Source organism: Micromesistius poutassou, assembly GCF_964030765.1.
Source record: "Micromesistius poutassou genome assembly, chromosome: 21".
NCBI classification, from domain to species: Eukaryota; Metazoa; Chordata; class Actinopteri; order Gadiformes; family Gadidae; genus Micromesistius; species Micromesistius poutassou.
The window spans coordinates 5910741-5938426 of NC_140291.1; the positions used below are offsets into that span (position 1 = coordinate 5910741).

General features: G+C 47.2%; 2 protein-coding genes across 3 annotated transcripts in view; both read left to right on the forward strand.

Moving 5' to 3' along the window:
* The first annotated feature begins 338 nt into the window (after window positions 1-338).
* On the forward strand, window positions 339-2178 carry LOC311366551 (transmembrane protein 238). Its single transcript, XM_084485337.1, has one exon. It carries the CDS (start codon window positions 445-447, stop codon window positions 946-948), a length of 504 nt encoding a protein of 167 aa, XP_084341463.1. The 5' UTR covers window positions 339-444; the 3' UTR covers window positions 949-2178.
* Window positions 2179-3721: 1543 nt separating this feature from the next.
* snx29 (sorting nexin 29) overlaps window positions 3722-27686 on the forward strand; it is a 113438-nt gene continuing 89473 nt past the window's right edge. For both annotated transcript variants that reach the window (XR_014639567.1, XM_084485312.1), the window contains exons 1-13: window positions 3722-4080; window positions 4614-4678; window positions 5768-5820; window positions 6249-6373; window positions 7917-8097; window positions 8472-8542; window positions 11376-11672; window positions 12299-12866; window positions 13203-13315; window positions 14534-14630; window positions 15072-15154; window positions 18514-18577; window positions 19939-20067. Coding sequence is in view for 1 of the 2 variants with exons in the window: in XM_084485312.1 (XP_084341438.1) it covers window positions 4074-4080; window positions 4614-4678; window positions 5768-5820; window positions 6249-6373; window positions 7917-8097; window positions 8472-8542; window positions 11376-11672; window positions 12299-12866; window positions 13203-13315; window positions 14534-14630; window positions 15072-15154; window positions 18514-18577; window positions 19939-20067 (1853 nt within the window). In the remaining variant the exon portion in view is untranslated. The remainder of the gene's footprint in view (window positions 4081-4613; window positions 4679-5767; window positions 5821-6248; window positions 6374-7916; window positions 8098-8471; window positions 8543-11375; window positions 11673-12298; window positions 12867-13202; window positions 13316-14533; window positions 14631-15071; window positions 15155-18513; window positions 18578-19938; window positions 20068-27686) is intronic.

Consider the following 27686-nt stretch of genomic DNA (forward strand, 5'->3'; position numbering starts at 1 on the left):
CTGTCCGCGGGGCCGGTGTTTGTGGTGCTGGGCCTGGTGTGGATCCCCATCCTGAGGCAGAAGCAGAGACGCCGTGCCTCCTGTTACGAGGGAGCCACCCTGTACGGCTCTGAGCGATGAGGGGCAAGGGAAGGACGGACGGTGATGTGAAATCTGAGCCCACCCCCAGCAGCCTGCCATGACAAAGTGTCCTTTTCTTTTTTTCTTTTTTTAAACATGTGGTAGCCTGCAATCGCACCAATTGGTTTACAGGTGATAAGAACTTATGGTCGTACCCTATGGACTTTGTACCCTGTGGCTGAAAACCGTTTATTCATACCCGTCTATGAGTCAGTGAGCGCCACACATACTTCACCGACACACTCCACGCTCTCGACCACACCACCCTCTCATTTCATTCAGTTTGGGGAGTACTCGTTGGAGTGGACTCAACCCACCGTCGCCATGTCGACGGAGGTGCGGATGGAGCCCGTGATGGAGATCCAGTACGACGGGGTGGGCCGCTGCAAGTGCTCCTTCTGGTTCGCCGTGGCGCACGACGTCCTGGGCCTGGTCATCATGATGACGGGCGTGTTCGGCGGCCTGGCCATCCACGACCTGCTCATCTACGCCGGCTCCATCATCATCTTCTTCAGCCTCATCTGGTGGGTGTTCTGGTACAGCGGCAACATCGACGTGCCCCCCGAGGAGCTGGAGGACGACGTGGGCATGGTGAAGCTGAAGAACCGCGGGCTGACCGGCGTCGTCAGGCATATGTCCAGCCGCGTCTCCAGCGGCCTCCGCAACTCCTTCAGGAGGACCAGTGGCCGCTTCCGCCGAGACGCGGCGCCGGCAGCAGACGACGCGCCGCAGCACAGGGACAGCAGACCCTCGACGGGCAGCCAGATGAGGAACGTGGAGGTGGCTCTGTCCACCATCTCGGAGGTCACTGAATCCACCGCCTCGTGAAGGAGACGCCGTCCCATGTGATCTGGTGTGCGGTGGGACTCATAAAATTTCCAGGGAGGAAAACGGTTTCTATCATTTCAGTGCTTGAGACAGCAGGCCGTCCACCGGCGGCCAGATGGGAAACATTGACATGACGTGGCTCTCCAGACCACCGCTGATGTAACTGAAACCACCGCCTAGGGGAGCGGATGTCGTCGATATTATATGATCTCACCACGGTAAACATCTGCCATCAGATCTGTGTTCTTCACGAAAATGTGTTTGTCAACATTCAACACGTTCCTTCTAGAACAGGGAGATACTGGTGTGCAGGGCTGTTACTGTAATGATTAAACAGTATCGTGGACATGGGGACGCTGATCTCTGAGATAAGAACATAAACTTTGGACACACACGGTGAGTTAATTTGAGGAAACTACGGTAACTAAAGCGCTCCAAACAATATTTCTGTTTCAAATCGTGTCTGTTTTGTGTGGTAGCTTTTGAACTGTCTATTCATTATGGCTAATAAATAATGCAATGGTAATGTTTAAGTGAGGACTTTGATTTAGAGATAATATTGATAACCAATAGTCCACTGTCCACTTATAGGTCGGGTCTGTTGGTTATAAATACATAAAAGGGTGATTGATGCACCAGTTTGATGTTTGGCATTTGGTCTACTATTGGTTTACATATGGTCTAACAGTGGTCAATCTTTCTCCTTGCCGTTGTCTAGTTAATTTATAGACTATTTTATACCTGTGACTTCCATATGGATGGTTGCATATACCCAGGGTATATGCAACCATTACCTGTCCATAGTCTATTTATTGTTATTTTGCAATGTTGTTTACCTTCACATTACTTAATTAACCAATACATTGTAAGGTTTATGTTTAAAATTAAAAATTACATTAATGAACTGATATTGTACATTTGTTGTCATGCAAATCTGTTAGATTTGCGACAACTATTATATTGTTGCTGGTTTTAAGCCGTCTTTTAAGACTTTTCCATTCATGTTGTAAAATAAAAAGCTAGCGTTGTACATAGAAGTTGCAGCTTACTTCTCATGAAGTCACACCCTTTACCCTCTGGCCTTAACGCGGGAGGGGCCCCCACAATGCTATCAGTCAGCAGCTATTAATCATTATGTGAGCTGCAGGTATGCAATCTCACTCAATGTCTTTGTGTTTCATGCATCCCAAATCAAGTTAGTTGCAGGATTCCCAACTATGCTCCAAATAAATTGAACTTGGTCACTTGTAAATGTTTTTGGTTGTTTTTGGATTGTGTTGTGCATGGCTGCCATCAGCAAATAGCTTTACTATATAATATACTATTTTTAGATGTAAAACTTCCATTCATTATCCTTGTTGCACACACATACACACACACCCTCACACACGGTAATCCTGAGTCAACAAAATAGAGACAGACAGATAGACAGATTGAGGTACATTAATCTACGTATCTATCATTAAAACATAACCAAAACTATCCTCATAGCACATGGGGTTGATCAAACCCAAATTTATCTCGTGCATTTGTTATAGTATTCTATTGTTTTATACTTCAGTTTAGCTCAGCCCTATTGTAAAGAGAATAATCAAAACAAATCTTGTTCCCGGGAAAACATCTGTGCCCTTTGTGGCAGAGGGAACCCGGTGGACCTCATGACATCGTGTGACATCGTGTGACATCGTGAGGTCCTGCTCGTCTATGGAAGATGGAACTTTTGTAAGCTGAAACCCCAATGGGGATTTGCATTAGCATCACAAGGGGATTAGAGATAGCGAGGACTGCTGTTGTTTGAGTTTGGAGAGTATCCAGAGGAGAGAAGCTAAACTACCCTCAGGGGAGGAAGCCTTTGGAGTGAATATTTTCCTCCAAGGATCAAGAGACCCTGGATAAGGTTAGAGGTCAAACAAGCATGCTGTAGGCAGGCTACAAACCCAGGCCACGCCCAGTTCCTTCCCCCACCTAGACCCATCCTCCCCACAAGGGGAAGACCATCTGATACAAATAAGGAAAAAATATAGATATTTAATAATCATAATCATAATGATCATAATAATGTTCAACCTTTACTTAATTATATATTGCACACTGGGGGCTTTGGGACGAGGTATCGTGATGTCATCCTCACAAGAGATTGTCTCATCAACACACACAACACAGAGGATCTCTTGACATCACAATCAGAAGTGCACTCTGGAGCCAGGGTAATAAGATCGACCAAGTCAGAAACAGAATTATCCTAGTAAACCTAATAAACGGCAAAGGAAAAAACATTGTGACTCTCTATTCATGGTTGTTAGATTAATAACCAACTGGTTGGTAGAGCTTTTTGATATATTTTGCACTTATATTACTTATTCATGATATGAAATGTGTTCCCTCAAGTCCTTGTGCCATGAGGATGGTTTTGGTTATGTTTTAAATATAGATACATAGATAAATGTACTTCAATCTGTCACCCAATCAAACAGTATGTAAAACACTATATTTTTTAACCAGAAATCTTTAATACTATGAAAACTGTGACTAGCAAACAATGGTAAATTTAAATTGTTTTACTCCTGATTTTTTTTATTTAAGCTATGCAAAATTCAATGTAACTACTAAATCTGTTACATCGAATAACTCCTGGTGCCGCGGTGAGTCGATTGAAAACTACAAGTCCCACCAACCCGTCTTCCTCATCATGTGACACGTTGTGTTTTGCCATGTGACCACGCTCCATCGCCCTACCGTTTCCCTTTTCGCAGTGTCACAGAGGTAACAGCGAAGTACCTTTTCTTTTCAAACCGCCCGCACACAACAGCCTCAGTGGCTCTGAAATTAAAACCCGGGGGTGCACCAAGACAGGTTTTATTATGTGCGTGTCTTTTTATAATTCTTCAAAGTGAGACAATTTCAAGTCACCGGCAGGCCTCTGGACGGTGTAAGCATCAGTTGTCACCCCACGGTCGTGTGGTTGCAAGACAGCGAGGAGAGCGTTATGAACCGGCCCACCGATAGCTTCTCCGGCTAATCGCTCCGGAAGGAGATGACGGTTCGCTGATTCTGGGTTTTACGGTGAATATTATTGACGATGAATTAATAATTTTGGATGTCAACATTGAAGCTGACCCCTCAGAATGAACGGTAAGAATTAGCAAAAGTTTTGTTGACACTGGTGTACATGTCAGATTGATTACTCCTAGATAACACAGAATATTTGTGTTTATGTAGGTGGTGTTTTGTGCAGGTGTTTAACCGAATGTCTCTTTATGAGACATATATATTATTTCTGTCAATCACGTTTTAATTGGCCCTCTGTGCAGCGAATTTTTATTCATTATATGACCTGACGTATACTGCATGTAGTTCACGAGGGCATTTTATTCATTTAGTTGTTTTAATTGCAGAGCACTGGCTGCAGTTTGCACGTTGATCGTATAGACTTCTTAGGGTCAATGGCAGACTTCTCAATGACAAATGCGAGCTGAGATTTCAAACGTTACAAGATACACATGATCTTGTATAAAGCTTCGGCGATACAATCACTTTTCCTCTTCATAGATGATTATGGAAACTTGTATTATTATTTTTAGTCCTTGTTGAGTGGTGGCTCCCACCAGGAAGAGAGTAAAATGATCAGTTTGTACGGTGCGGTTCGGTGGTCCTCTGATCTCCAGGCACCCAGCAGAGTGACACGAAGAGACAACACCACCTGGAGAGGTTGCTAGATGCTGTTAAACAGGTGAGCTCCAGACAGAAGAATGATACACGTCAAACCTGAATTATGAGATGTAAATACACACACTTCTGTTCGACTGACAGCCCGTTAAACTGCCAGGATTGACGTTTTTCTTTCTTGTGTTAGAATAGTTTGCAGACATGTTCATTCATATGACACTTCTTATTCTCTTTATAAAGATCACCAGATTGCACTGAATACCGTCAGTCCACTTTTGGTGGACTATGATCAGAATCACGATGCAGAATTTTAAAAGCAAGCACCAGCCTAGAGTCCTGTTTTTTATGAATAATTATATTTCATGCTTCACACTGGAATGGGACCTGTTAGTTGTACACACAGTTGTGCTGTGTAATAGCCTGGAAACAGTACTGCTATGTTTTATCTTCCTAGCAGGTGTTAGTTATCTATGCTATGACGATGTCTTTCAGTGCTGCTTTGTAAAACACGTTGACATGATGTGTTCCTCCCAACTCATTCATCACTGGAACTGTTTTGTATTGTTAAATAGTAATAACAATACAACTATTTATATGGGTTTATTTGGTGCAATGGTGTTGTGTCTAGCTAAATTCAATGTTCATCAGTAGAAATTTGGTGAGCTGCTTCACTGGCTGACAAGGCAATATTTGTGGTAATTTCATTTTTTGCCCGTTGATTCAATATTTTGCGGGATCAAACAAGTCGGGGAAAGGGGTGGGGAAGAACCGAAGCGAAACAAAATGTACAAGCTCGGCAAATTAAACTTTCTATTTCAAGACTCGACTCAAACTTGAGTCAGGACCTTGTGATTGAAAAAATGTACTACTTATAAAAATGTAACGGATAACGAATTGACATCATGCATATTCATTTGGCACCCCATTTGTACCTCTGTGGAGTCCCATCCATCCCTGTTATCAATAGTATCACCCCCAGTGCATCACAGTGGAGCAGGCGGTTTGACTCTGTGGACTGGCTAATCTAGCGCGACACGTTTTAATTCCACTTAACATAATGTTACGCCGTGTTCAATGCCTTCCCGCTTCCCGCTCACAGAGACATTTTTGTATTCCCTGTAGTCCATTAACGCTCTCCTCCATATCTTTCCAGTGCCAAATCCGCTTCGGGGGCAGAAAAGAGATCGCTTCGGACTCAGACAGCCGGTAAGACTTTCACTTTATTATTAACTTAAGGCACGTGCGCCTGGTGTTTAACCATCCTAAGCGTGGAGATAGAGACACCACTCTGCAGCTCACTCCACTCACTGTAGAGACTTGATCCCCGCCCACCCGCATCCCAGCTCGTCTCTGTCCATTCTGGCCCTCTGAGATTCACCAACGAAGCCCGTCTGTCACTTCATCCACTGTGTGAAACACACTCGCAGTCCAGACTCTGAATTGTAAGACACACATTCTCATGTGTGGTACATGGGTGGTGGAAACGGGCTACCTAGCTCTGTACGATCCCCAGTATCCCCTGTGTTATAATAAACCATTTGTAGATCCTTATTGGACGTGATTGAAGAGTGTTCAGATCCAGGTAAAATAATTTGACGTGTGTGTGTGTGTGTGTGTATGTGCACTCTCTGCAGGGTGATCTGTCTGTGTGCCCAGTTTGAGACGGTGCTGCAGCATGGCCTGAGGAAGACCAGCGGTCTGGCGCTCACGGCCGCTGCCCTCAAACAGGCAGCCGGGTTCGCCAACAAGACAGAAACAGGTAGTGTGCTCTGAGCGACTGCCTGGTCCTCTCTCTCTGGGAGAAGAAGAGGGCTTTCCTATAGGCATACTAACGGATGGTCCCTCTGCGTGCTCTATACTGCTATATCTATCTCTGTCTTCCTTCTTTTGTTTCTCTATCACTTTCATTCCCTGTCTCCTGAAGAGTCTGAGCATTTTCTAAATTATTAAAACATGAACCACTCTGAAGGTTAAGTCTCGTGTAAGGACATCCTAAGTGACGTCATGTGTATGTTTAATCAATATCCGTGAGTGAAACCCATTAGCAGGAACCGTATCCTCACGGTGGTGGTCTCTATTCTCCAGTGAAACAGGACCTTTCACCCGCCACACAAGATGGCACACACACACAGAAATACCTTATGTTAATATTGCATATTATTTTACAGTGCATATGCTAATTGCTCATAAATGCAAAACAGTAGACCCCTCCCATTGCAGCCATTCCTACTAATTACCACGCCTTGGAAAGATTTTAAGGCATCTATTTTTATAAGGTTGTTTTATAAAGAAGACCTTGTGGTGGTGGTGAACACTGATTCGTGCGGGTGTGGGTAAACGCAGAGCGAGTAGCAAAGAGGCTCTGTGTAGTCACGGCAACACGGCACGAAGTGAGGTGTGGAAGGGATTTTATCAGTTAAAGACTTCTCCTGGGAGTCCTAACAAGATATCTGTGCTGAATGCTTCGTTACACTTTGACCCCTGGCCTCGTGACCGAGGAAGCGCTGCTCAAATTAAATGTATTCTGGTAAACTCTTCCTGTTCTACACTCCCCTGCATATTTCTGTGCTTTCCTATCTTTTCTTGACTTGTATTTTTCAGTCTTTGTCCGCAATGACCCTCCGATCATAACACATTCACAATGTATTCTTCTCCTCCTCTTCTCCCTGCATGCCTCTACTTCAACCGGCCTTTCACCCCTGCATCTTCCTATGTGTTTACTGAATTCTACTGTACAGACCTTTTGTGTAGTTTAAACATTTTAAATGCTACAGCCCTCAGGCCAACTCGAGACGTTTTTTAAATGTGCTCTATAAATAAATGATTTGTGACCTGGCTTGACTATTCCATCCATCATCTCCCCCTCTCCCCCCCCTTCCACCAAACTCATCTCTAATGTAATGCCAACTCCCCCTTTCCCCCCCTCCTCCCCCTTCCTTGTCTTCCTTGGCCACCCCCCACACCGCACCTATAACTACCTTCTGACTGACCTCTGTTTTTTTTCTCTCTCTCTCTCTCTCTCTCTCTCTCTCTCTCTCTCTCTGTCTCTGTGTCTGTCTCTCTTTTTCTCTTTCTCTGTCTCTGTGTATCTCTCTCTCTCTGTCTCTCTTTGTCTCCCTCGCTCTCTCACTATCTCTCTCTCTCTGTCTCTCTTTGTCTCCCTCGCTCTCTCACTATCTCTCTCTCTCTCTGTCTCTCTCTCCTCTGTCTGTCTCTGTTTCTGTTTCTCTCTCTCTCTCTCTCTCTCTCTCTCTCTCTCTCTCTCTCTCTCTCTCTCTCTCTCTCTCTCTCTCTCCCTCCAGAGCTGACCTTCTGGTTCTATGTGAAGGAGCACCTGAACCGCCATGAGCTGCAGCGGTTCTACGCTCTACGTCACATCTCGTCAGAGCTGGGCCGCGGCCGGGCCTGGCTGCGCTGCGCCCTCAACGAACACTCGCTGGAGCGCTACCTGCACACGCTGCTGGCCGACCGCCGCCGCCTCGGGTGTGTGCGCGTTTGTGTGTCTGTTTGTGTGTCAGGCTCCACACTGTTTCCACACTGCTTTATATGTTTATAGGAGAGATTTTATATATTTTTACTATTTCATATGTTACTTTTTATGTATTTAGCATTTGATATTACATGTATGTATGTATATATCTTTTATATTGAACTTTTCTTTTGGCTTTATTTTCCCCCTGCTTTGACAATGTAAACGTTTGTTCACCATGCCAATAAAGCTTTTTTGAAATGAATTTAAATTAATTTAATAGCGAGACTTTGTTTTTATGTTCCTCTCGGATTCACAGATTTTCCCTTTGTATCTTCCTCTGTATCTTCCTCCGGAACCTCATTCTGCATCTCTCATTTCCTTCCAGAACATTCTATGAAGACTGGGCCTTTGTTCTAGACGAAGAGCGGGCCAGCATGCTCCCAACCATGGCAGCCGGTAAGAGTTCATGTCATAATGTCTCACTCTCTCACTCCTGCTGGGTCAGTCTCACTCTTCCTGCGTGCCTGTAAGTGTGTTATTATCTGCTTATCAGGCGTGTCGTGTAAATTTGATCTTCCGTTGTATATCTCAAGAAAAAACTCAAGAAAAAAGACTTTATGTAGGGCAGACTTGATTCGGGCTCAGCCAGACCAGAGGAAGCTTGCGTACTCCACACAGCAACACACAAACTGTAGAATACATCAAGCCCCCTGGCCTTACGACAGGAGCGTTTCCCTCACAACAAACCACAACAACAAACCATAAATAATAAACTACTATGGGGCTCCATGGGAAGCCGCTCTGAAGAGTTCCCTGCAGGGGGTCCAAACATACAATGGCCCCCCACAGATGGAACCAGATCACCTTACTGTTCCCAGATCTCCGCTCCCGGTTAGATATTTGCATTTAATCACTGGCCATATGGTTGGTGCGGGTGCTTTGACATTGATGTTGAGGTATGAGTTCCTATGCGTTTTCCTTTGATCAAATCCCATTGAGAGGATTGATATTCTGCTGTATTCATCTGGCTTTCCCCCCCTAAGGCAACGGCTCATGCAGCTCTAGCACTGTATTGCATTGTAATTGTATATAGGAACAGTACACCCAGCGGGGCTACTATCATGTGGCTGCTCAAATGAGCCACTTGAAGAGGAGCCAGGGGTCCATGGTACACACACACACACACACACACACACACACACACACACACACACACACACACACACACACACACACACACACACACACACACACACACACACACACACACACACAATCGGAGTGAGCAGGTATAGAGAGGTCACTCAATCTACTTAAAGTACTTCTCTCTGTCTCTACTTTATGTATTGCTTACGGTTTGAGATAGGGGGTAGACAGTATACAGATACATGTCATTCAGGAGCAGCTAGGTGTTTAGACAGTGACGACGAACAACCAACCATTAAAGGCTCAGTTATGGTTCCACGTCGGCGCGACGCAATGACCATGAAGACGCTTCGTCGCAGTCGTGAACCTGTTAGGCCAGTCAGGGCCCTTGCGGTGGACGCTAGGAAGGTCCGCGTGGACGTAATGGGTCCGTAAACCCACTTGCGTTGCGTTGATGTAGAACCATAATTAATCCTCAAGAACCTACAAACCACTCAAGTGTCACACATTTGGCTCTCCCTCTAACCAAACTGCTTAGCAAAGCACATTCCTCCGCCCTCCCCACTTCTCTCTCCTTAAAGATCCCATGGCACCCTACTTTGTGGGCGGCATTAGCTCAGGGGGTAGAGCGGGTTGGCTGGTAACCGCAAGGTTGCCGGTTCGATCCCCGGCTCCTCCTAGCCGAGTGTCGAGGTGTTCCTGAGCAAGGCACCTAACCCTAACTGCTCCCGATGAGCTGGCTGTCGCCTTGCATGGCTGACGCTGCCGTCGGTGTGTGAATGTGTGTATGAATGGGTGAATGTCAGGCAATATTATATATATACAGTCCAATATATACAGTCCATTTACCACTTTATGGATGCTTTAATATAGGTGTTAGTGGGCCCTTAATACAGTATTTGAAGACGTTCAAGAAATTCAGCCTTGGTGCAGAGTTACAGCCACTACGAGCCAGTCCCACAATGAGCTTTCCAGAAACGTGCCGTTTTTAGAGGCGGGTCAAGGTGGAGGCCGGGGTGGGGGTGTGGCCCTGAGCAGCTTGCGGCCACGGTACCATGTGCTAGTGTTTACAGTGGAACACTGAACACTCCGGGTGCTCCGGCGGGAGTCCTGGAGCTCTATATCTAAATAATATCATATTATATATAGATATTTATATAATATAATATATATTATCACGGTCAAAAGCTGTGTGCGCCTCCGGATGATATTATGAATCTCAAACGACTGCGTCGGGTTCTCAGACGCCTCTGGTTCTTCCACTTCCACGTCAATATTAAGTACAGACTGAACCGCGAAATGGAGGAGAAAAGGATTGCTGCCCGCGATTGTCTCCTGCCGGAGCCCCGCTGCCCGCCGCCTGCCGCCCGCCGCCACCGCTGCCTGAGCGGCGGCGATGGAGCCCTGCGGCGGTGGTGCCTCGGCGGCGGGTGGTGGGCAGCGGGCAACAATCCCTTTCTCCTCCATGTCGCGGTTCCCAATTCCTTCTCAACCATGGCTGAGATAATAACTACTACACACATAATACACTACGAGTCTTGTTGTGGAAATAGCAGAGACGTTAGAGAACCCGACGCAGTCTAGTCTTTTCACCAAATGGGAGCTTTACGCCAGCGTGCGTTGTGTGGCGTGGTATTGCGCCATAACACACAACAGCAGAATGGTTATCCAAATAGCAAAGAAGTGTACAACACTTGCATTACAGTGTGTGTATTCACACACACACACATGTGGCGCTCGCACGGTCGTAGCTCATTGTCTCATTGGCGGGCCAAATTCTTTGGGCGGGCAAAGCTGAGAAAGGGGAGGGGCCCCTTATGACGACATATGGGGCCAAATGGGGCCAAATTCGAAATCGGCGCGTTTGAGCTTTCATTTCATTTCAGGTGGAGCAGTATAGCTAGTGCTCGTTTTACACCTAACGCCATTTCTAGCCACCGGGGGACCATAGGCAGGCTAGGGGAACTCATGTTAATGTTAGAAAACCTCAAAGTGAAATTTTCATGCCATGGGACCTTTAAAAACTTCTCTCTCAGTTCAACTTTCTCCCCTCCCTCCTTCCCTCCCTCCCTTCCCTCCCTCCCTTCCCTCCCGCCCCCACTCCCCTCCCTCCTGCCCCCCAACTCTGTCGGTCCGTCTCCAGGCCTCAACTCCATCCTGTTTGCCATCAACATCGACAACAGCGACCTGAACGGTGGGGGCGCTGCCGCCGCGCGCGGGCCGGGCGGCGGCGGCCCCGCCTCCTCCGTGTCCCACCTCCTCAAGGAGTCCACGCAGGGCATCGGCAGCCTGTGGAAGGAGTCCACCCAGGGGGTGAGCAGCCTGCTGCGGGAGATCGGCACCGTCACCACCAGCGCCGCCGCCGGCGTGGTGCCCGGCTTCACCCTGCGCGGCGACGCCTCGGACCCGCTGCCCGTGGTGCCACGCAGCGCCTCCGCCGGTAGGAGGGAGGGAGGGAGGGAGGGAGGGTGGGAACGCCGGGTTTTTGTTACGGGTTGCATTGAATGCTGTTGCCCAAAAGCAACCGGAGGGGGTCGAGGCTTGAGGTGGACGTTGGAGCAGCTGTAGGAAGGTCTTAAGTGTCTCGAGGGTCTCTTAGGCGGGAGTACTTGGGAAAGATAAGGGGTTAGCTGTTTTTGGTTTTGTTTTGGAGTTTGCGCTCCCTCGTGAAGGATGGTGATTTTAGGGAAACGGTTTTGTTTTGGCAACGTCTGCTGGAGGGAGGGGGGGTGGGCGGGGAATGGGGGGGGGACAGTAGGGGGACTCGTATGCCAGCAAGCAAGATAAAACATGAGCTTGCAGTTTCGTCCTGTTCCCCCGCTAGTTTCGCGCACCCGGGCATCACAGACTCTACGTGGATTAAAATAGTGACAGCATGAAGTTATAAACAGGAAGGTGACACAGGAAATCTGGGCCTTGAGTGTGACTCAAGTCCATCACACTCAACCACTTGACACAGCGACTGACACAATTCCCACGCCGACGCTTCAGACACAGGATGTTCTGTCTGCCAAAACGCTCTCCTTCCTTCCGTTGCCATAACGATGTGTGCGCCCCCTCCCCCAGACTCGGGCCTGCGGCGGGAGCGCCGTCGCAGGAAGAAGGTCACCAACATCATCTCCTTCGACGACGACCTGGACGGCGACGGGGCGGGCGACGAGGAGGAGGGCGGCGGCGAGGATGAGGAGGACCGCCCCCGCCGGCCCCCCGCCGCCATGAGGAAGAGCCACACGGCGCCCGCGGCGGCCACCAGCGCCCCCGTCACCCAGGCCAGCGTGGAGGAGGAGGCGGAGGAGGAGGAGGAGGAGGGGGGGGCGGCGGCGGCGGAGGAGGAGGAGGAGAGGGTGGACCCCCTGCTGGAGCCCGCCTTCTCCCTGGCCTTCCCCCCGCCTGTGCACAACGGGCTGGGGGAGCCGCAGGAGGCGCTCAGCTGGGTGGGCTCCCCGAGGGGGCCGCGTTCCCCGCCCCCCTCGGCCGCCCTGCCTCCGACCCCTCCCCCGGTGGCCCCCCCGCCCCACCTGCCCGACAGGAAGAGCATAGACAATGATGAGGAAGAGGAGGAGGATGAGGATGAGGAGGATGTGTATAAACCCAGAGCGCCCACCCAGGGGGAGGTGCCAGTGGCCTCCGATCGGTGAGTTCAGCGCTCTGCGCGCGACTCGCTTTGGCTTTTCTTTGGTATTTCTTAGGTTCCTTGGGTGTGTGGTCCTCTCTGTGTTATGCTCCACTTCCTGTGGGCAACGTTCCTCACGTTAAGTCCAGTCCAATACATTTCCGATACAGTCACCGTCGCAAAGGACTTCACACGCCCACATCTCCCTACATCCCCCTAACGTTAAGGAAGAAACCATCAGAAGGAACACTGTAATACCAGCCTGCTTGTTTTCTGTCCCCTCACCAACCTGGAGAAGACCTTTTAAAAGAAGATGGTTAACTGACCTGTACCTGAACCTACCCGATTCTTTTACAGGGCGGTGGTGGGAAGTCTGTCCAGTGTGTCTACGTGGAGCCCCTTGCAGGTGATGACTGAGCACTGCAGTTCAGACATCCTCATCCCAGTGACCCTAGCAGACCGACAGCCAGGTAGGAAGGAGACAGAAGGCTGTGGTCCCCGACCCGTCTGGGTCTGTTTTGAGGGGGGCATGAGCTCAATATCCTTCCAGAGCGGGATGACTCAAATTGGAAAAGGTTCTGGGTTCGAAACTCAATGTCCACAGCCTACCGAACTGTCCAAAACGTTTGAGTAAATTGTGTTTAGGAGAGAACTTTAGCAGAAAGCTTTTCAAGACCATTAAGCAGAAGTAATTAATATGTGGTAAAAGTATGTAGCAGATCTAGATCTAAATTATTGAATGATATTATTATGTACACTTTTAGACTTAGACTAAGAACAACAACTAGATTCATTTTGTAATGCAAGGTTCCTGTGGAAGGGGACGGAACTGACGTGAACAATAGAGCTAGAGCAAGGACAAAGCGTTGAGAGCAGCAGGCTTGCTAGCATGCATGAACCTGAACCACGCAACTTTTGCACAAGAACTTTTCCTACAGCCAGCCATGGTACATACTTGTCCCACATTCATTAACTGGCGATGACAAACTGCTATAGCAAATTGCTATTTCAGATCCCTAGACTTTAGTTGTCAAGCATACCTCAAGGACCTAGTTTTGACTGGGGTTATCGCTTTTGTTGAAGAATTTATTTTTTTAACTTAACTTCCTACTGCAGCGAGGCATACTTTTAATTAAAAAAAATTTTGGACCACCATGAGTCCAAAGTAAATCCATATCCACACCCGATTTTATTTTAAAATCTATTTGGTCTGTGCAGAACCCCTAAATGAAAAAATAGATAACCAAGCTACCAAGCCTTTCAGAGCTTATGAACAAACGCAGTAGTGAAAAGCCATGCCACCCATTGTTTGTCATTTTCCAATGTTTTTTTGTTTCTAAGTTATAAATGCAGTTTTTATGTATTCGATTATTTAAAGCGATGACTTCTCCAAGATTTGTAACGCTTTAGACTTTGTTAAATGTGCTTCAACGGTGGGTGGCGAGATAACAGCGTCGCCCAGTCTAAAATATTCCCAACTAAAATATTTAGCTTGGGAGGGAAGTGGTTCAATTATCTGCACTTTCTATACGCTTTTCAACCCAACCACAATCGGGGTTTCTACCGTCCATTCAGATTGCATTGTTTCCCCGGCATACATTCAGCAGCGGCAGCTAGAGATACGATTCACACTCGCTCCCTTAAATCTCCTGCTACGATCTTATGGGGACATTTTGGTGTTGTTTCAGTGAACTCTGTGGAGGATGCCATGGCTTTCCCCGGCCGCCGGGACTCCACAGAACCAGAAGGCCCCTGTGAGAGAAGCAGGTCCCAGCTCCAGTTCACGTAAGGGCCCTCTTTGTTTCTGCTTTGGCCCCACCGGCACCGCATGGATCTCCTAACATTGAGTATTATTAACACATGCGTTGGATTTATTTTCTATTTGTATTGTATATTTATATTGTGTTTAAGATCCTCTCCTGCTTGCTTTATGGTCTGCTCTCAAGTAAATATTTTCAGTTTGTGTTTGAAATGCCTCTTAATACGCTTGCTGCTCATCGTGTTCTGAACTACAATAATGAGCTCAATTGTGCTTCAGTGCGCTCTACAGAACAGATTAAATATTACTGTCATTGCATCCATTTTGTGAAGCACTCACGTACGTATTCTGTTCTCGGATTTCATAACCGCTCTCTCAACAGCGGACGTATTGCGGACAGTGAATGCTGCAGTGTGTGTTGTGTAGTGTGTGTCATACAGTGTGGTTGTGTGTGTGTGTGTGTTCAGGATGGAGTCTAGTCCCCCTACCCAGGCCGCTCCGCTCTCTACCATACTGCCAACCCCTGGACTCCCTGAAACCATGACCCTGGGTGAGTCTGAATCCCTCTTTATGTTGATATCCATAGACCTGGGTTCTTAACATGGGCTTATTATCAACATTAAAGTACACAGGAGTAGATTGAAAATTGTTGAATTGCATTCTATGGATAATGAATTGATTTGGGGGCATGATATGTTGGTCAATTGGTCAAAAAGCATGAGGTGTGGGGTTTTCACAAAGCCTACCAGATCCCAAGGTGCTTATTGGTTGAAGACAAGCATACACCCAACGTGTTCAAAAGACGGTTTAAGATTAATATATCAGCTTGGATGGCATCATGTTTGAGTTGCAAAAGCAGGAGAATGCATCGAGCCCGGTTTTGCGCTGGGATTAAAAAACGTCCACCGGGTGGCACTGTCGGTCTAGCTGGGCCAGTCCTTTGAGAGAAAGAAAAGCCGTGTCTGAGTGGAAGCGAGAGAAAGTGAACAAAAATGCTTCCATGAGATTTATTCATTGAGAATTATTTTTCAGTTGGGAGTATTGTAAATGACGATGATGATGGTTTTGGTTCAATGTGTCATATAGGCCTCAAGCAGATCTAGACACACACACGCACCAACACATTCACACACTCACGTGAACAATCAGGGTGTGTGTGTATGTCTTTGTGTTCCAAATCCCAAAATCTGAAATTGATTTTGCAATCATGACAGCCTGTGATAAAGTGCGTTGGCATGGAGAACTGTATGAGTATCTTCTACACTGGCGGCGGTAGACAGCCCTCACTCCATACCAATCAGCAGCCAAAACCTGTGTCTAAACTCAGCTGTGGCATTTCACCACTTCTCTACAGCTCCCAAAACGGCTTTTAGTCCTTTGTTTTGTTATACATGCACCAAGGTACTTTTGCAGTTGATTGCTCTGGCCACGTGGCCAGCTCTGTTGAAGCGATGCCGAGTACGGCCCTTTTCCATCAGAGCTTCTGGCAGTCAAACCATGACGAGCTGATTTGCGTTTCCATTTCTCTGGGGTGGGAACAAACTAAGTGCACCCGTGCTGCCTCCTAGCGGGCTGCAGTGATGTCAGCCCTGGGTGCTGTTTTGAGCGATAAGTTATCCCTCAAATTGTAGGAATTAAGACCAAAAGAAGACCAAACCCGCCATTCACACAGAGTAGAGCTAGAGTTCTCGACTGTTTGATTTCTTATTGTTCGTTCTTTCCAATCACTAGTATGTACAACTTATTAAAAAGACAATATTTGCTTGCATTAGAAAATAGTTTTGTTGAAAAAGGACAGATTTATTTCAGACTAGACTGCACATTGGACCGTATCTCACACTATTAGCTAGCTGATTGATATACAACCAGTTTTTTTTTTTTTTCCAAAATCAAGGACACACACACACACACACAAATACACACACATACACACACATGGCCAGATGCCATGATGAGCAACATCCTCAGCTGTTTTTCTAGCGGGAACGCTGGTGTGTGTGTGTGTGTGTGTGTGTGTGTGTGTGTGTGTGTGTGTGTGTGTGTGTGTGTGTGTGTGTGTGTGTGTGTGTGTGTGTGTGTGTGTGTGTGTGTGTGTGTGAGTCCACACATGTTTAGGGACAGAGAGTGAGAGAGAGAAAGGGACAATCTATTTGTGATGACATCCTGGATGGAGAATATTGGTGTGATGGCATACGTGCTGATCTTTGGTGGATTCCATTCAGTCTTGACAGCGAGTGAGATGGAGTCCATTAATTGGGCAGTATGGAGGCTATAATTCACACACTGCCTCCATTATCACAGCCTGCTGGCCGCTAATGCATCTATTATTGGAGCCATTGTACGAGATTGTATAGACACACATGCACACCCTCAAGAATGCACTGTCACACATACGCACACACACTGTCACACTCACGCACACACATATTTCGGCAACGTCACCTTAGTAGCTTCTGCTTTCATCCTCCACTTCTGATCACCTTCCCTCCGTTTGCTTGCCCCTCCCTCGGTCTCAGCCTCCTTTTCCTCCTACCTGCTCATCCTCCTCCTTTTTCGCCTCCTCGTCCATCTCTTCCTTCCTCTGTTTTGGTTGTGCTTTTCCTTCTGCTTCCCCTCCTCCTCTTTTCCTCCTTCTACTGCCTCACCTCCTCCTCCTCATCCTTCATTATTTGTCTCCTCCCGCTCCTTTTTCCCTCTCTCTTTCTCCTCCTCCTCCTCCTCCTCTCTCTTCATTCCCCTCCACCTCCTCCTCCTTTCTCTGCAGCTTTCATTCTCCTATTCCTCCTTCTTCTTCTTCCACCGCTACCACTGGCCAGACCAGACCAGGCTCTGAGCTTCTGGTTGGACCAGATGTGCTTGAGTCAGGATTACACAACACTGATGGTCTCTCTTGTATGTTTGGGTGTGTTTTCGTGTGTGTTTGTGTGTGTGTGTGTGTGTGTGTGTGTGTGTGCCTGTATGTATGTATGTATGTATGCATGTGTGTGTTTGTTGGTAAGTAGGTGCTTATCTCTGTTTATATTCGGCCTTGAACACCTGTTCGTACGTCTTTGTGTGAGTGCGTGTGAACATGCGCGTGTATGTGTTCGTTTGTAAGTAGGTGCTTATCTTTGTTTATACTCAGCCTTGAACACCTGCGCTTACGTCATGTGTTAATGAGTGTGCACGCACGTTAAGTGTGTGCCTATGCACGTTAAGTGTGTGCCTAGGCACGTTGTGTGTGTGTGTGTGTGTTTCCCCCCAGTGCGTGCATACTGATGACTGTGTCACGTCTCGCTCGGCGGGAGATAGTAGATTTACATTAGGTCCAAACGATCTCCATAGATCAGCGTCGGTACTTCTGGCTTCGCATCCAGTGAGGGCAGGCCGTTTAGAGCACTTGTGCATGTGTGTAACCATGACGACGAGCCGCTATGGCCTCTCGTGTCACCGCTGCCGTGCTCTGTGGCCAGTGACGGCACCAGCCAAACACTGGGGGAAGAACGTTCTGGAACATTCTGCCCAGAGCTGCTGTTAGTGTGTCGGTTACTCTGTACTGCAGTCTTTCATATACTGTGTGTGTTTGGTATGTATTTTGTGTTATGTAGTACTTTCGAAAGTATTTTATTTCTATTGAATAGAAAGTATTGAGTGATTAAAATTGTTCCATATTTTATTTTTGAATCGGTTCCTTATTTTTATTCCCCTGAAATGGTGTTTTGCACGATTTGATAATTAATTAGTATAATCTTATCTTGCTCTGGCAGAGCCATATTTGTGGTTTTTGAGGTCTGATACTGAATTGTCATTCCGTACATAAAAACTGTAAAGTAAATTAAAAAGTCACACAGACATTTGCTGTTGTGGTGATTAGCGCTGTTAATTTAGAATGTGGTTAACGTTTGGCTAACTGTTGCTGTATTTCCCCAGTGGAGCTCCGCCAGGCCATCGTAGCCATGATGAACAGGAAGGATGAACTGGATGAACTCAACACGTATGTTCCACACACACACACACACACGCACACACACACACACACACACACACACACACACACACACACACACACACACGTGCAAGCATACATCCACACACGCACGTACACACACTCGCACGCACGCACAGTGTTTTGGATCTAATTTGCTCTTAGGCTCCACGGGGACACATTGAGTTAAGAGGGGCCTGTTCACGACCGTGCTCAGAGTAGGAATGGCATTGTAGTATAGGAGAATCCGAGATTTTTCAACCTGGACCCTATTTTCCAATAATTTGAGGTCTAAGGGACTAATGCAGACAACCATTTTTTTTAATTGCTCCAATTTCGCTGTAGCGAAAGCCGCATCTGTAATCCGCGAAAAACGGCCTTTGATGTAGTACTTTGGGGCAGCAGTGCCCTTCGGTGTACTAATGTACGATGGTCCTCTAAGGTGCTTGTTTTGGCCACTGACCCGCTCATATCATACTCTAACATTATGGAAATGATCCCTATCGAGAAATAAAACCTCTTTCTTTAACTTTCGCTTGATCCGGTCTGTTTGTCATTGTGTCTATCCAAGACTCGCTCAGCGGAACCCCAGAGAATGATGGGTATGTGAGTGAGAGCCGGAGAGAGGAGAGTTTGTTGTGTTTGACTACAGAGAGCGTAGCGTGCTGTTATCTAGGGTAGGTTTTGGGTGGGGGAGAGATGAGATTTAATGACAATAGGGACATTTCCTGCACCGACTCAACTATTCAGAGGCTTCTCATTGAGCAAGACTTGGTAAGACGCAGTGACAAACAGAGCGTGATGAAGCGACAAGTTTTATTTCTCTGTAGGGATCCTTTCTTTAATGATGGAATATAATCTAAGCCACTCAGTGGCAAAGACTTACTTTGCTTACTTTAGAGGACAAACTATTAATGGGCCTTATGGCTCCAAAGGATTACATGGCAGCCCGTTTTTTGCGGATTATGGTTGTAGCGTTCTCGCTCAACACTGGACAAATCTCAAAAATAAATTCTGCATTAGACCCTTAGACCCCAAGTGAATGGAAAAAAGGCTCCAGGTTGAAAATCCCTAAATCCTTGTTTAAATGGTGTCTTCCAGAGTGTTGGGTACTTTTACGCTATTACGTTTCAGCATCGATACGGCTCTACCCTTTTGGACATGAGATTCCCTGGTCGGTTTTATCATGCAGTGCTGACCTTCAAACAAGTGATTCATTCCATTGAACCCATTTTCCACTGAATTCAGTGTTAAGTGACCATTGTACCGGACCTCTTAAAAGAAATGTCTCACCCTCCTCCGGTGACCGAGTTTAGCGTCTCGTGGGCCGGTTCTCCGGAAGGGCTGACCATTGACCCCTGCTCCCCCAGGTCTCTGCGCAGCCTGCTGGACGGGGAGATGGAGCACTCGGCGGTGCTGAGGCAGGAGACGGACTCCCTGCGCAGGAAACTGACGGAGCTGGAGGAGCGGCACTCGGCCAGGGTGCAGGCACTGGGCAGGTAGGCCGTGGTCCCCTGCTGTGGATGGGGAGGGGCTATGCTGATGGGATCTATTTCCTGTTTGAAATGACTTTGCGGTTCAGTGGCAGTGTCGATTTGAATTTGCAATGAGCTGATTTTGAAGGGGAATGCAATGATGGAGCAATAACGCTTTGGTTATTCCCATCGATCTGCAGTCGACTCGAGAGCTTGCAGGGAACATGTCCGGGAGGCTTCGGGTCGGAGGTGAATGGCAGTTCAATGTGTTCCCTTCTGACCTTTGAACTCTATGGTTCTCAATTGCTACCTTGACATGAACAGCGTGTGCCTGACATATTGGGATCTCCCCTGCACTTTCCATATTGACACACACACACACACACACACACACACACACACACACACACACACACACACACACACACACACACACACACACACACCAGCGTTCCCACTAGAGAAAAATGGTGCCATTCAGTGACCTGCTGAGGTTTCGTTTTCCTGACATTTTGATGATATGCCGGTCAAATATCCTATTATCGCTTCTTAATTAGGCTATGTAGCTTAAAGAATGACCAATCAGGCCTGTAGCAACCAATAATGTAATAACGGCCAATAAAGTAATAACTGCCAATAACGTAATAATTTAAATGTAATAAAGCCAATAACTTAATAACTTGCCAATAATGTAATAAAGTTGTTGAGCCAATAATGTAATAACTTGGAATGAGACGTTGGCTGACCATTGACAGCCCTGCAGTCTCCATCGTTCTGAGTAGCCTCGACGGATAGTAACATTTTTTGGAGGCACGCGTCAGCTACGGTGAGGGTCTCCGACAGGGTTTAAGATGATAGAGAGGGCCCTCCGTGGCTAGGGAGGGGGTCTCCGACAGGGTTTAAGATGATGGAGAGTGCTCTCCGTGGCTACGGAGAGCACTTTTTACGCAGTATCATAAACAAGGGTTTACTTTTACTCTGGGATTCTTGAATCAAAACAGCGTCGGGGCCAGCCTGATCTGCAGAGTGACATTAGATCGTGCTCAGATTCGGTAGAAAATGTAATAACTGAGCCGATCTGTAATAATACATAAATATGGCTGCAGCCCAATATTATCATATCATACTTCACCAATAATCATAACCTGAATGTTTGTCTGATGCATATGCTCTAGATGCTGCTCCTAAACTGATTTAATGCACACATTCATCCACATATGCAAAACCATGCGGTTCTTGAATTAAAGAAATCTGTAAATTCCATAAAGACAATTTCACAAAAGTTCCTGTAATTCCAGCGGTTTTTGCAGTAATCTTATGTGCTGATGTAGCAGTTTTTGTGTGTTTTGTGTAGTAGTTTGTGTATGTAAAGTGGATGGCATAGTCATGTAAACACGTCATTACCACTAGCCCTATGTACTGGGCACCTCTCTCTTTATTATGGTTATTTGTTTCACAGCCATCTGCTCATTTGGGTGGAGGGGTATCTGTAAGGTCAGATATTTAAGCATGTGTTGCAAGATGCAATATTAAGGCTAAGTGTGACAGTTTCTCTCCAGAAATTGAAAATAAAATAAAGTGATACCTCAGTTATTACATTATTGGCTCAGTTATTACATTTTCAAAGAATTTTTTTAATACAAGGTCAATAACGTAATAACCAGCCAATAACGTAATAAGTTATTACATTATTGGCAAAAAGTTATTACGTTATTGGCTCAACAACTTTATTACATTATTGGCAAGTTATTACGTTATTGGCTTTATTACATTTAAATTATTACGTTATTGGCAGTTATTACACTATTGGCCGTTATTACGTTATTGGTTGCTACAAGGCCATATAACCCACTCCACGCTGTACATGGAACGAATTGTATTGATAGAATCGCAAAATCCAATAGGGGGGTTTCCTTCACAGCCCCGCTTCTGTGATAGCGAATGCTTGCGCCCAGACCGGTCACTGCACGGTGAGCGGTGCACTGCTCACTGCTCACCGCGTTCTCTGTCACAATTTAGTATGGATTAAAACAAATCGTTGTAATGATTTAATTCGGAAAATAGGCTTACGGCATCGATAAGAGGAGCGGTGTCAGCAGACTAGTATTTAGACAGAAGATAGACTGATAGACTGAGAGATTACATTTTGTCAGACAATTAATTTTTGTTTCCAGCCAACGGAAACCCTGACACACACACACACACACACACACACACACACACACACACACACACACACACACACACACACACCAGCACCAGATTTGCCTAGCAAAACATAAAGCTAAACTACACCCATGCGTGTGCTGTCTAGTTCCCTGTTAAAAGGTTACCATTGTAATGAAAGGCAGCCGTAGACCGGTCCAAAAAACGGTGCGTCAACTTGCCAAACGCTGTAATACCCACCGGGAACTCAAGTATGTATATCCATAAAACCAACTCCACCTAAAGGTCACACCACCCCAACTACAACCACTCTATGTCGTTCTAGCGACATGATGTCGTTTTGACGCAACCGATGCGTCAAATGAGTGATTTGCATCACCAGCCTCCATCTGACGCTATTGATAGCCCCCCTCCCCCTATTTGTGTCGGAGGTGGGGGGGGGGGGGCATGTTCTCCCAGACCCTCTTAAAGCGGTCGTGAGTCACCCTCCATCTGCCTTCCACAGAAAAGGCCCCAGGAAGTGCGTCGCCTTCCCAGAAAGTAGCCACCTACGTGGTACAGCAGCCGACCACCACCCGCATCGCCGCCTACGTCGCCATGATGGGTTTGCGTAGAAGCTATTGACGAGGGGGATAGGTGTGTGTGTGTGTGTGTGTGTCTGTGATGCGTGGTACTGGTGTTCGGCCGCAGGTTGATAGGGTGTGTGCGCGTCACTTGGACATGGGTGTCCTTAAAGTGTTTTTTTTCTCAAGAAAAATTGGGGAAGAAGGCAAAGGGAGGGAGGGAGACAAAGACAGAGATCCCCTAGTGCAGTTCCGGTGTGTGATTGGGTCGCATTCTCCACAGGTCGTTCAAACGTACAGTGCGTATTTCTACTGGCGCACACGCATGTACTGGCACGCGCGCCCGCCACAAAAGCCACCCTGCGTTGTCAGCCTCTGAATCTCAAGTACCTACTTTTCCTCCTCGACCAAATCGGGCTCAATCAATAGCCAGCTATAAATACCACAAGATCAGCGCCGGCCCTGAATAAAGGGGCTGATGGCTGTCGAGATGGCTCGGGGAAAGTGGCTGGCAACGTTTGGATTTCCACACGGACTCCCGTTCTTTGTGGGTCTTGTATAAACTCTTTAAATGGCAGCCAGCTCAGTGGTAGGGCTGGACCGGGAGTCAATTAATCCGCCACCCTTGAACCCGAAGCTGGAGTCTGATGTGGGGGTGGTAGTCGGACTGGTGTAGACGGGTCATCCACGAGAGCCAAGTGGATACTAGTCTCTCTGATGCTTTCAGCTTTATTGACTTTCATGTGCTAGGTTTACCAGGTGGGCGTGTGTGTTTGTGTGCTTGCACTCCTGTGTGTGTGTGTGTGTGTGTGTGTGTGTGTTTTTTTACGGTGTGTGTGTGTGTGTGTGTGTGTAACCAGGCGTGTGAGAGAGACATAGGGAGATGCTCATATCCAGTGTTTGGTCAGTGTTCAGTCACCAGAGCAGGGTGGGCGAAAAAGACCCCCAACCGTGCGACACATTGAATACTTTTATTTATGTTCACAGAGAACAAGTAATTCTTAGAACATAGACATCAACAGATGCCAATCTCTGTAGGATGCTGTGCTCTGTCGTCATGTTTAAAGGTGCGGTGTGTGTGTGTGGAATTGAGTAGCATCTTGCATAACAGAAATGGAATATAACATTCATCAGTTGATATAATCCCATGAATGTAAGAATCCTAGTGTTTTGTAACATTACAATAAGCATGTTTCTACACTTGTCCAGGACGGACAAACGGCCCTAGAGAGGCAGATTGTTTGGTCATAACCGCTATCTGACTGGCTATAGTGTCCAAATATACAGCAGGATTTACCACAGACCACACGCTACCTGCCCCATTGGGTTAGAGACGTTTTCGTCAGTGAACTTCCCCTCCTGCTAACAGAGGGCTCCTCTCACTGTAACTCAAAGGGCTGCCCAGGTTTTAATAACCCTGTGTGCGCCATCTGTTTCTGTGTGTGGGCACTGGTTCTCCTCGTCTCAAAAAGTCTCTGTGAACTCATTGTGTAACTGTATTTGTGTGTGTATGTGTGTGTGAGTGTGGGTGTCGTTACTGTATTCCCTGCTTTGTTAACGCACTGCTATTGATAGGCAGTCATTTAAAGTTTTTCCGCGTTTCGCTCCTTGAAGCCCCCGGTCTCTGAACAACCCCGGCTCGCTGCAACAGGGGAATATATATAGAGAGTGTCCAACAGTCTAATCCTTAAGGCAGGAACAAACAAACAAACAAACAAACCCGAGTAACGATTCATCCAGACCCAGCTAGCCGATCAGACGCCAGGCCAACTGAAGTCTGAAAGTTTGAATGTAGAGAAAGGCAGTGTGCGGAGGGGAGGTGGGGGAGGTGGGGAAGGGAGGAGTGCCTCGGCTGAACTCTTATTTCCGTCGGGGTCTGATTGATTAGCCAACACTAGACGATACTGCGTTGTATTCCGTTTGTTAGTTTTGGATTGGCTTGCGTGGGACCATTTGTCCTTGCTCCTTATTGATGGCCCAGAGATTAGTCCTTCCTTAGGTCGTAGAAAACAGGTTGGAATAAAATAAAGTGTGTGTGTGTGTGTGCGTGCGATTATTTTTTTTTGGACGGGGAATTCAGTGCAGGAAATTGCACTCAAGGGAGATCATTTAGGTATTGAACAGGCAACAGGAGGTGTGTGTGCGTGTGGGTGTGTGAATCGACTCTTGTTTTGCACTCTCAAACGTAGGCAGTCTTAAGACACCCAGGGCCGGCTCCTGGAGCCAATTTAGTGAAGTTTATCGTACATTAAAGGAGGGACAAGGCTGGGGTGTTTTTAGAGATAAAGCAGCACACACACAGAAAAGAAAGAGAGGGGAGAGAAAAACGACGGCGGAAGAACACTTTGGGGGCTGGAATTGAGCTGAGGTGATTACTGAACATGTTTTAGTTTGTGTTCAGGGCCCTCTGGAGGTGTGCTTTTACCTGCGGTAACGGGAATGCCTGGAATCCTCTCTACGTTTTATCTTGTTCTCACAGACACTATCTCTGACTGTGTCTGCCTGGCTGCGTCTGCATCGCTGTATCTCACGTCCACTGTATAATCTCTCTCTATCGTCATCTCTCTCTCACTCTTATCTATCCGTCTCTATTGATCTGTACCTAATTAAAAAACATGTATCTCTCTTGTCGGTGCGAAGCGGCACGTACTCCCTTTTTAATAATTCATAAATAAGTCGTTATTTCTAATCATTACAAAACTTTGTCTGGCCTTTTGGCACTGAAGGAAGCCTAACTCAGTAAAACGCTGCAGCTCTTGGCAGTGCCGTCGGGCCCTCTCTGCTCTCCAGAAGAGCTGACCTAAGGCATCACCCACATTGAAGACCGCTTTTACCCGTCCCTACGCCGGCTGGCCCCGCTTGGTTAATCAAAGTTATCCTCCCGCTGACCATTAGAGAAGGGGAGCGGACACAGAGGGTGGGAGCCGGACTGCAGATGAGGCTGGAGGTCTGGGGGCCTGGGGGGCAGGGGGCCTGGGGGGGGGGGGGGCGGGCGGATGGATGCAGCCCTGACGTCAGCTGGGGCTGGCCGCCCTCTGCGCTCTGCGCAGCGCTGCTTATTAACTGTCCTACAAACCCTGGAATACACCGGAACTACTCACTGAACCCCGGCTGGATCACCCCTTCAGAAGTTAATATTAGTCGTGACTTATAGCTGGCTAGGCCTACAGTCAGCACTCTCAAACGTTGGGTGGCGAGCTGTTGCCTTGGGTTCCGCACAGACCTCATGGACAGGCTGACGCCATTTACATCACATGGACCAAGGCGAACCCTCGCGGACATGGAAAGTATGAATCCGGCTTTACACACAAAACAAGAGCCGATGCTCCACTCTGCCAGCTCTACGTCAAGGGCGTGGTCGTTTTTTTATTGACCCTCCCACGCACCCACCCCCTACCCCCCAAGAAGTGCACGCTGTGGGTGCTTTCCGCGGCCCCATGTTCAGCGGTATAAAAAGGCAATCTGTTTTCTCATAAGGTGTGGGACACTTGCTTATTTAAATTGTCCCACTGACAGCTGTGGAGGGGCGGTGGTGGTGGCGGCAGGGGGGGATCTCTGCCAAAATTTCCCCCAAGACCACATTGTAGTGCAGACGCACGTCTTTCCTTTGCCCACCACTTGTCGGTTATGATGTACATAATTCACGGGGGTTATTGTACCTGTATATCACACCCTGAGTTTCTTTGGGCCTCTGGATGACAGGATGACGCTACATGAGACAAACCGTTCAGAGTGATCCATACACGTCCACGAGTCGCGGTCCTGAGAGGGCACCCTAGAGGTAATGGCTTCCTAAAGGGGATCTGTGGGGCTTTAACTCCAGCAGTAGAAGCGCTCGGCTTTATTATTTAGTGATTTATTAGCTTTAATCCAAAGTGCATTTTAGTGTCGTTAAGAGGGCCCCCTTAGTTTTGCCACCAGGTGTGAGAGTGATTAGCTGTTACAAGCCGTTTAAAAAAATCGGCACTGCCAGTCTACTCCCATAAGCAGTGGTTTGGAGCAACTGATATATACTAATGCACAGGGCAGGGCCGATTTTTGCAACGGCTTATAATGGCTGATCACACTAACACCCGGTGGTTAAATAGGGCCCCTTTAACAAGCTGACCAGCGTTAGGTGTCTCGCTCAGCGATGGCTACAGGTGGACTTTGTCAGGACATTGGGGTTCAAACCCAAAACCTTTGTACTTTGTAGTCCACCAGCTTGACTATCCTGCCCTCTTTGAGGGTCCTCGGGTGCATTGCGCGCCCTTGCGAGCAACCCTTGCAGAACATGGTTGGGTGTCCTTAGTCCAACCACACACAAAATCCAGCCTAGATGTTTTGGACAACGGCACACATGTGATGAAATGCCACCGTGGAAGACCTTTTTGCTTTGCTCATGCAGAAGATTGTCCTAGATATATTTTCTAATTACTCAGAACATTTTTTAAGTTCAAATCTAATCTAAAACAAGTTTTCAGTAGTGCTGACAACTCGCTAAGTAAGCTTATTGCAGGCACTTGCCATGTTATGATTGTTGCTTAACTAAGTTTGCGGGTTGTGTAATCATATATTCTAATTTAGTTTAAAAAATGAATTTGTCTCACTACTTGACTATTTCACCTGAGACTACATTAAAACAACACACACACACGCACACACACACCACCACCAAACCCAGTTACACGTGCAGGCAGAGACCCTGGCAATCAGGCGTGCAGGTAGCTTTTATTAGCGGTGATGTAATGAGCCGTGGCGGCTGTGTCTGGCCTCCGGTGCTCCTGATGCCCACAACTCTCCTCTCCGCCCATCCCTTCGCCAAGACCAGCAGTGATAAGCAGCCCTGTATAATGGCGGTCGTGTGTGTGTGTGTGTGTGTGTGTGTGTGTGTGTGTGTGTGTGTGTGTGTGTGTGTGTGTGTGTGTGTGTGTG

Bases quoted from the DNA above. Each gene is read 5' to 3' on its own strand.
- LOC311366551 (XM_084485337.1), top strand. From the start codon at position 445: ATGTCGACGGAGGTGCGGATGGAGCCCGTGATGGAGATCCAGTACGAC.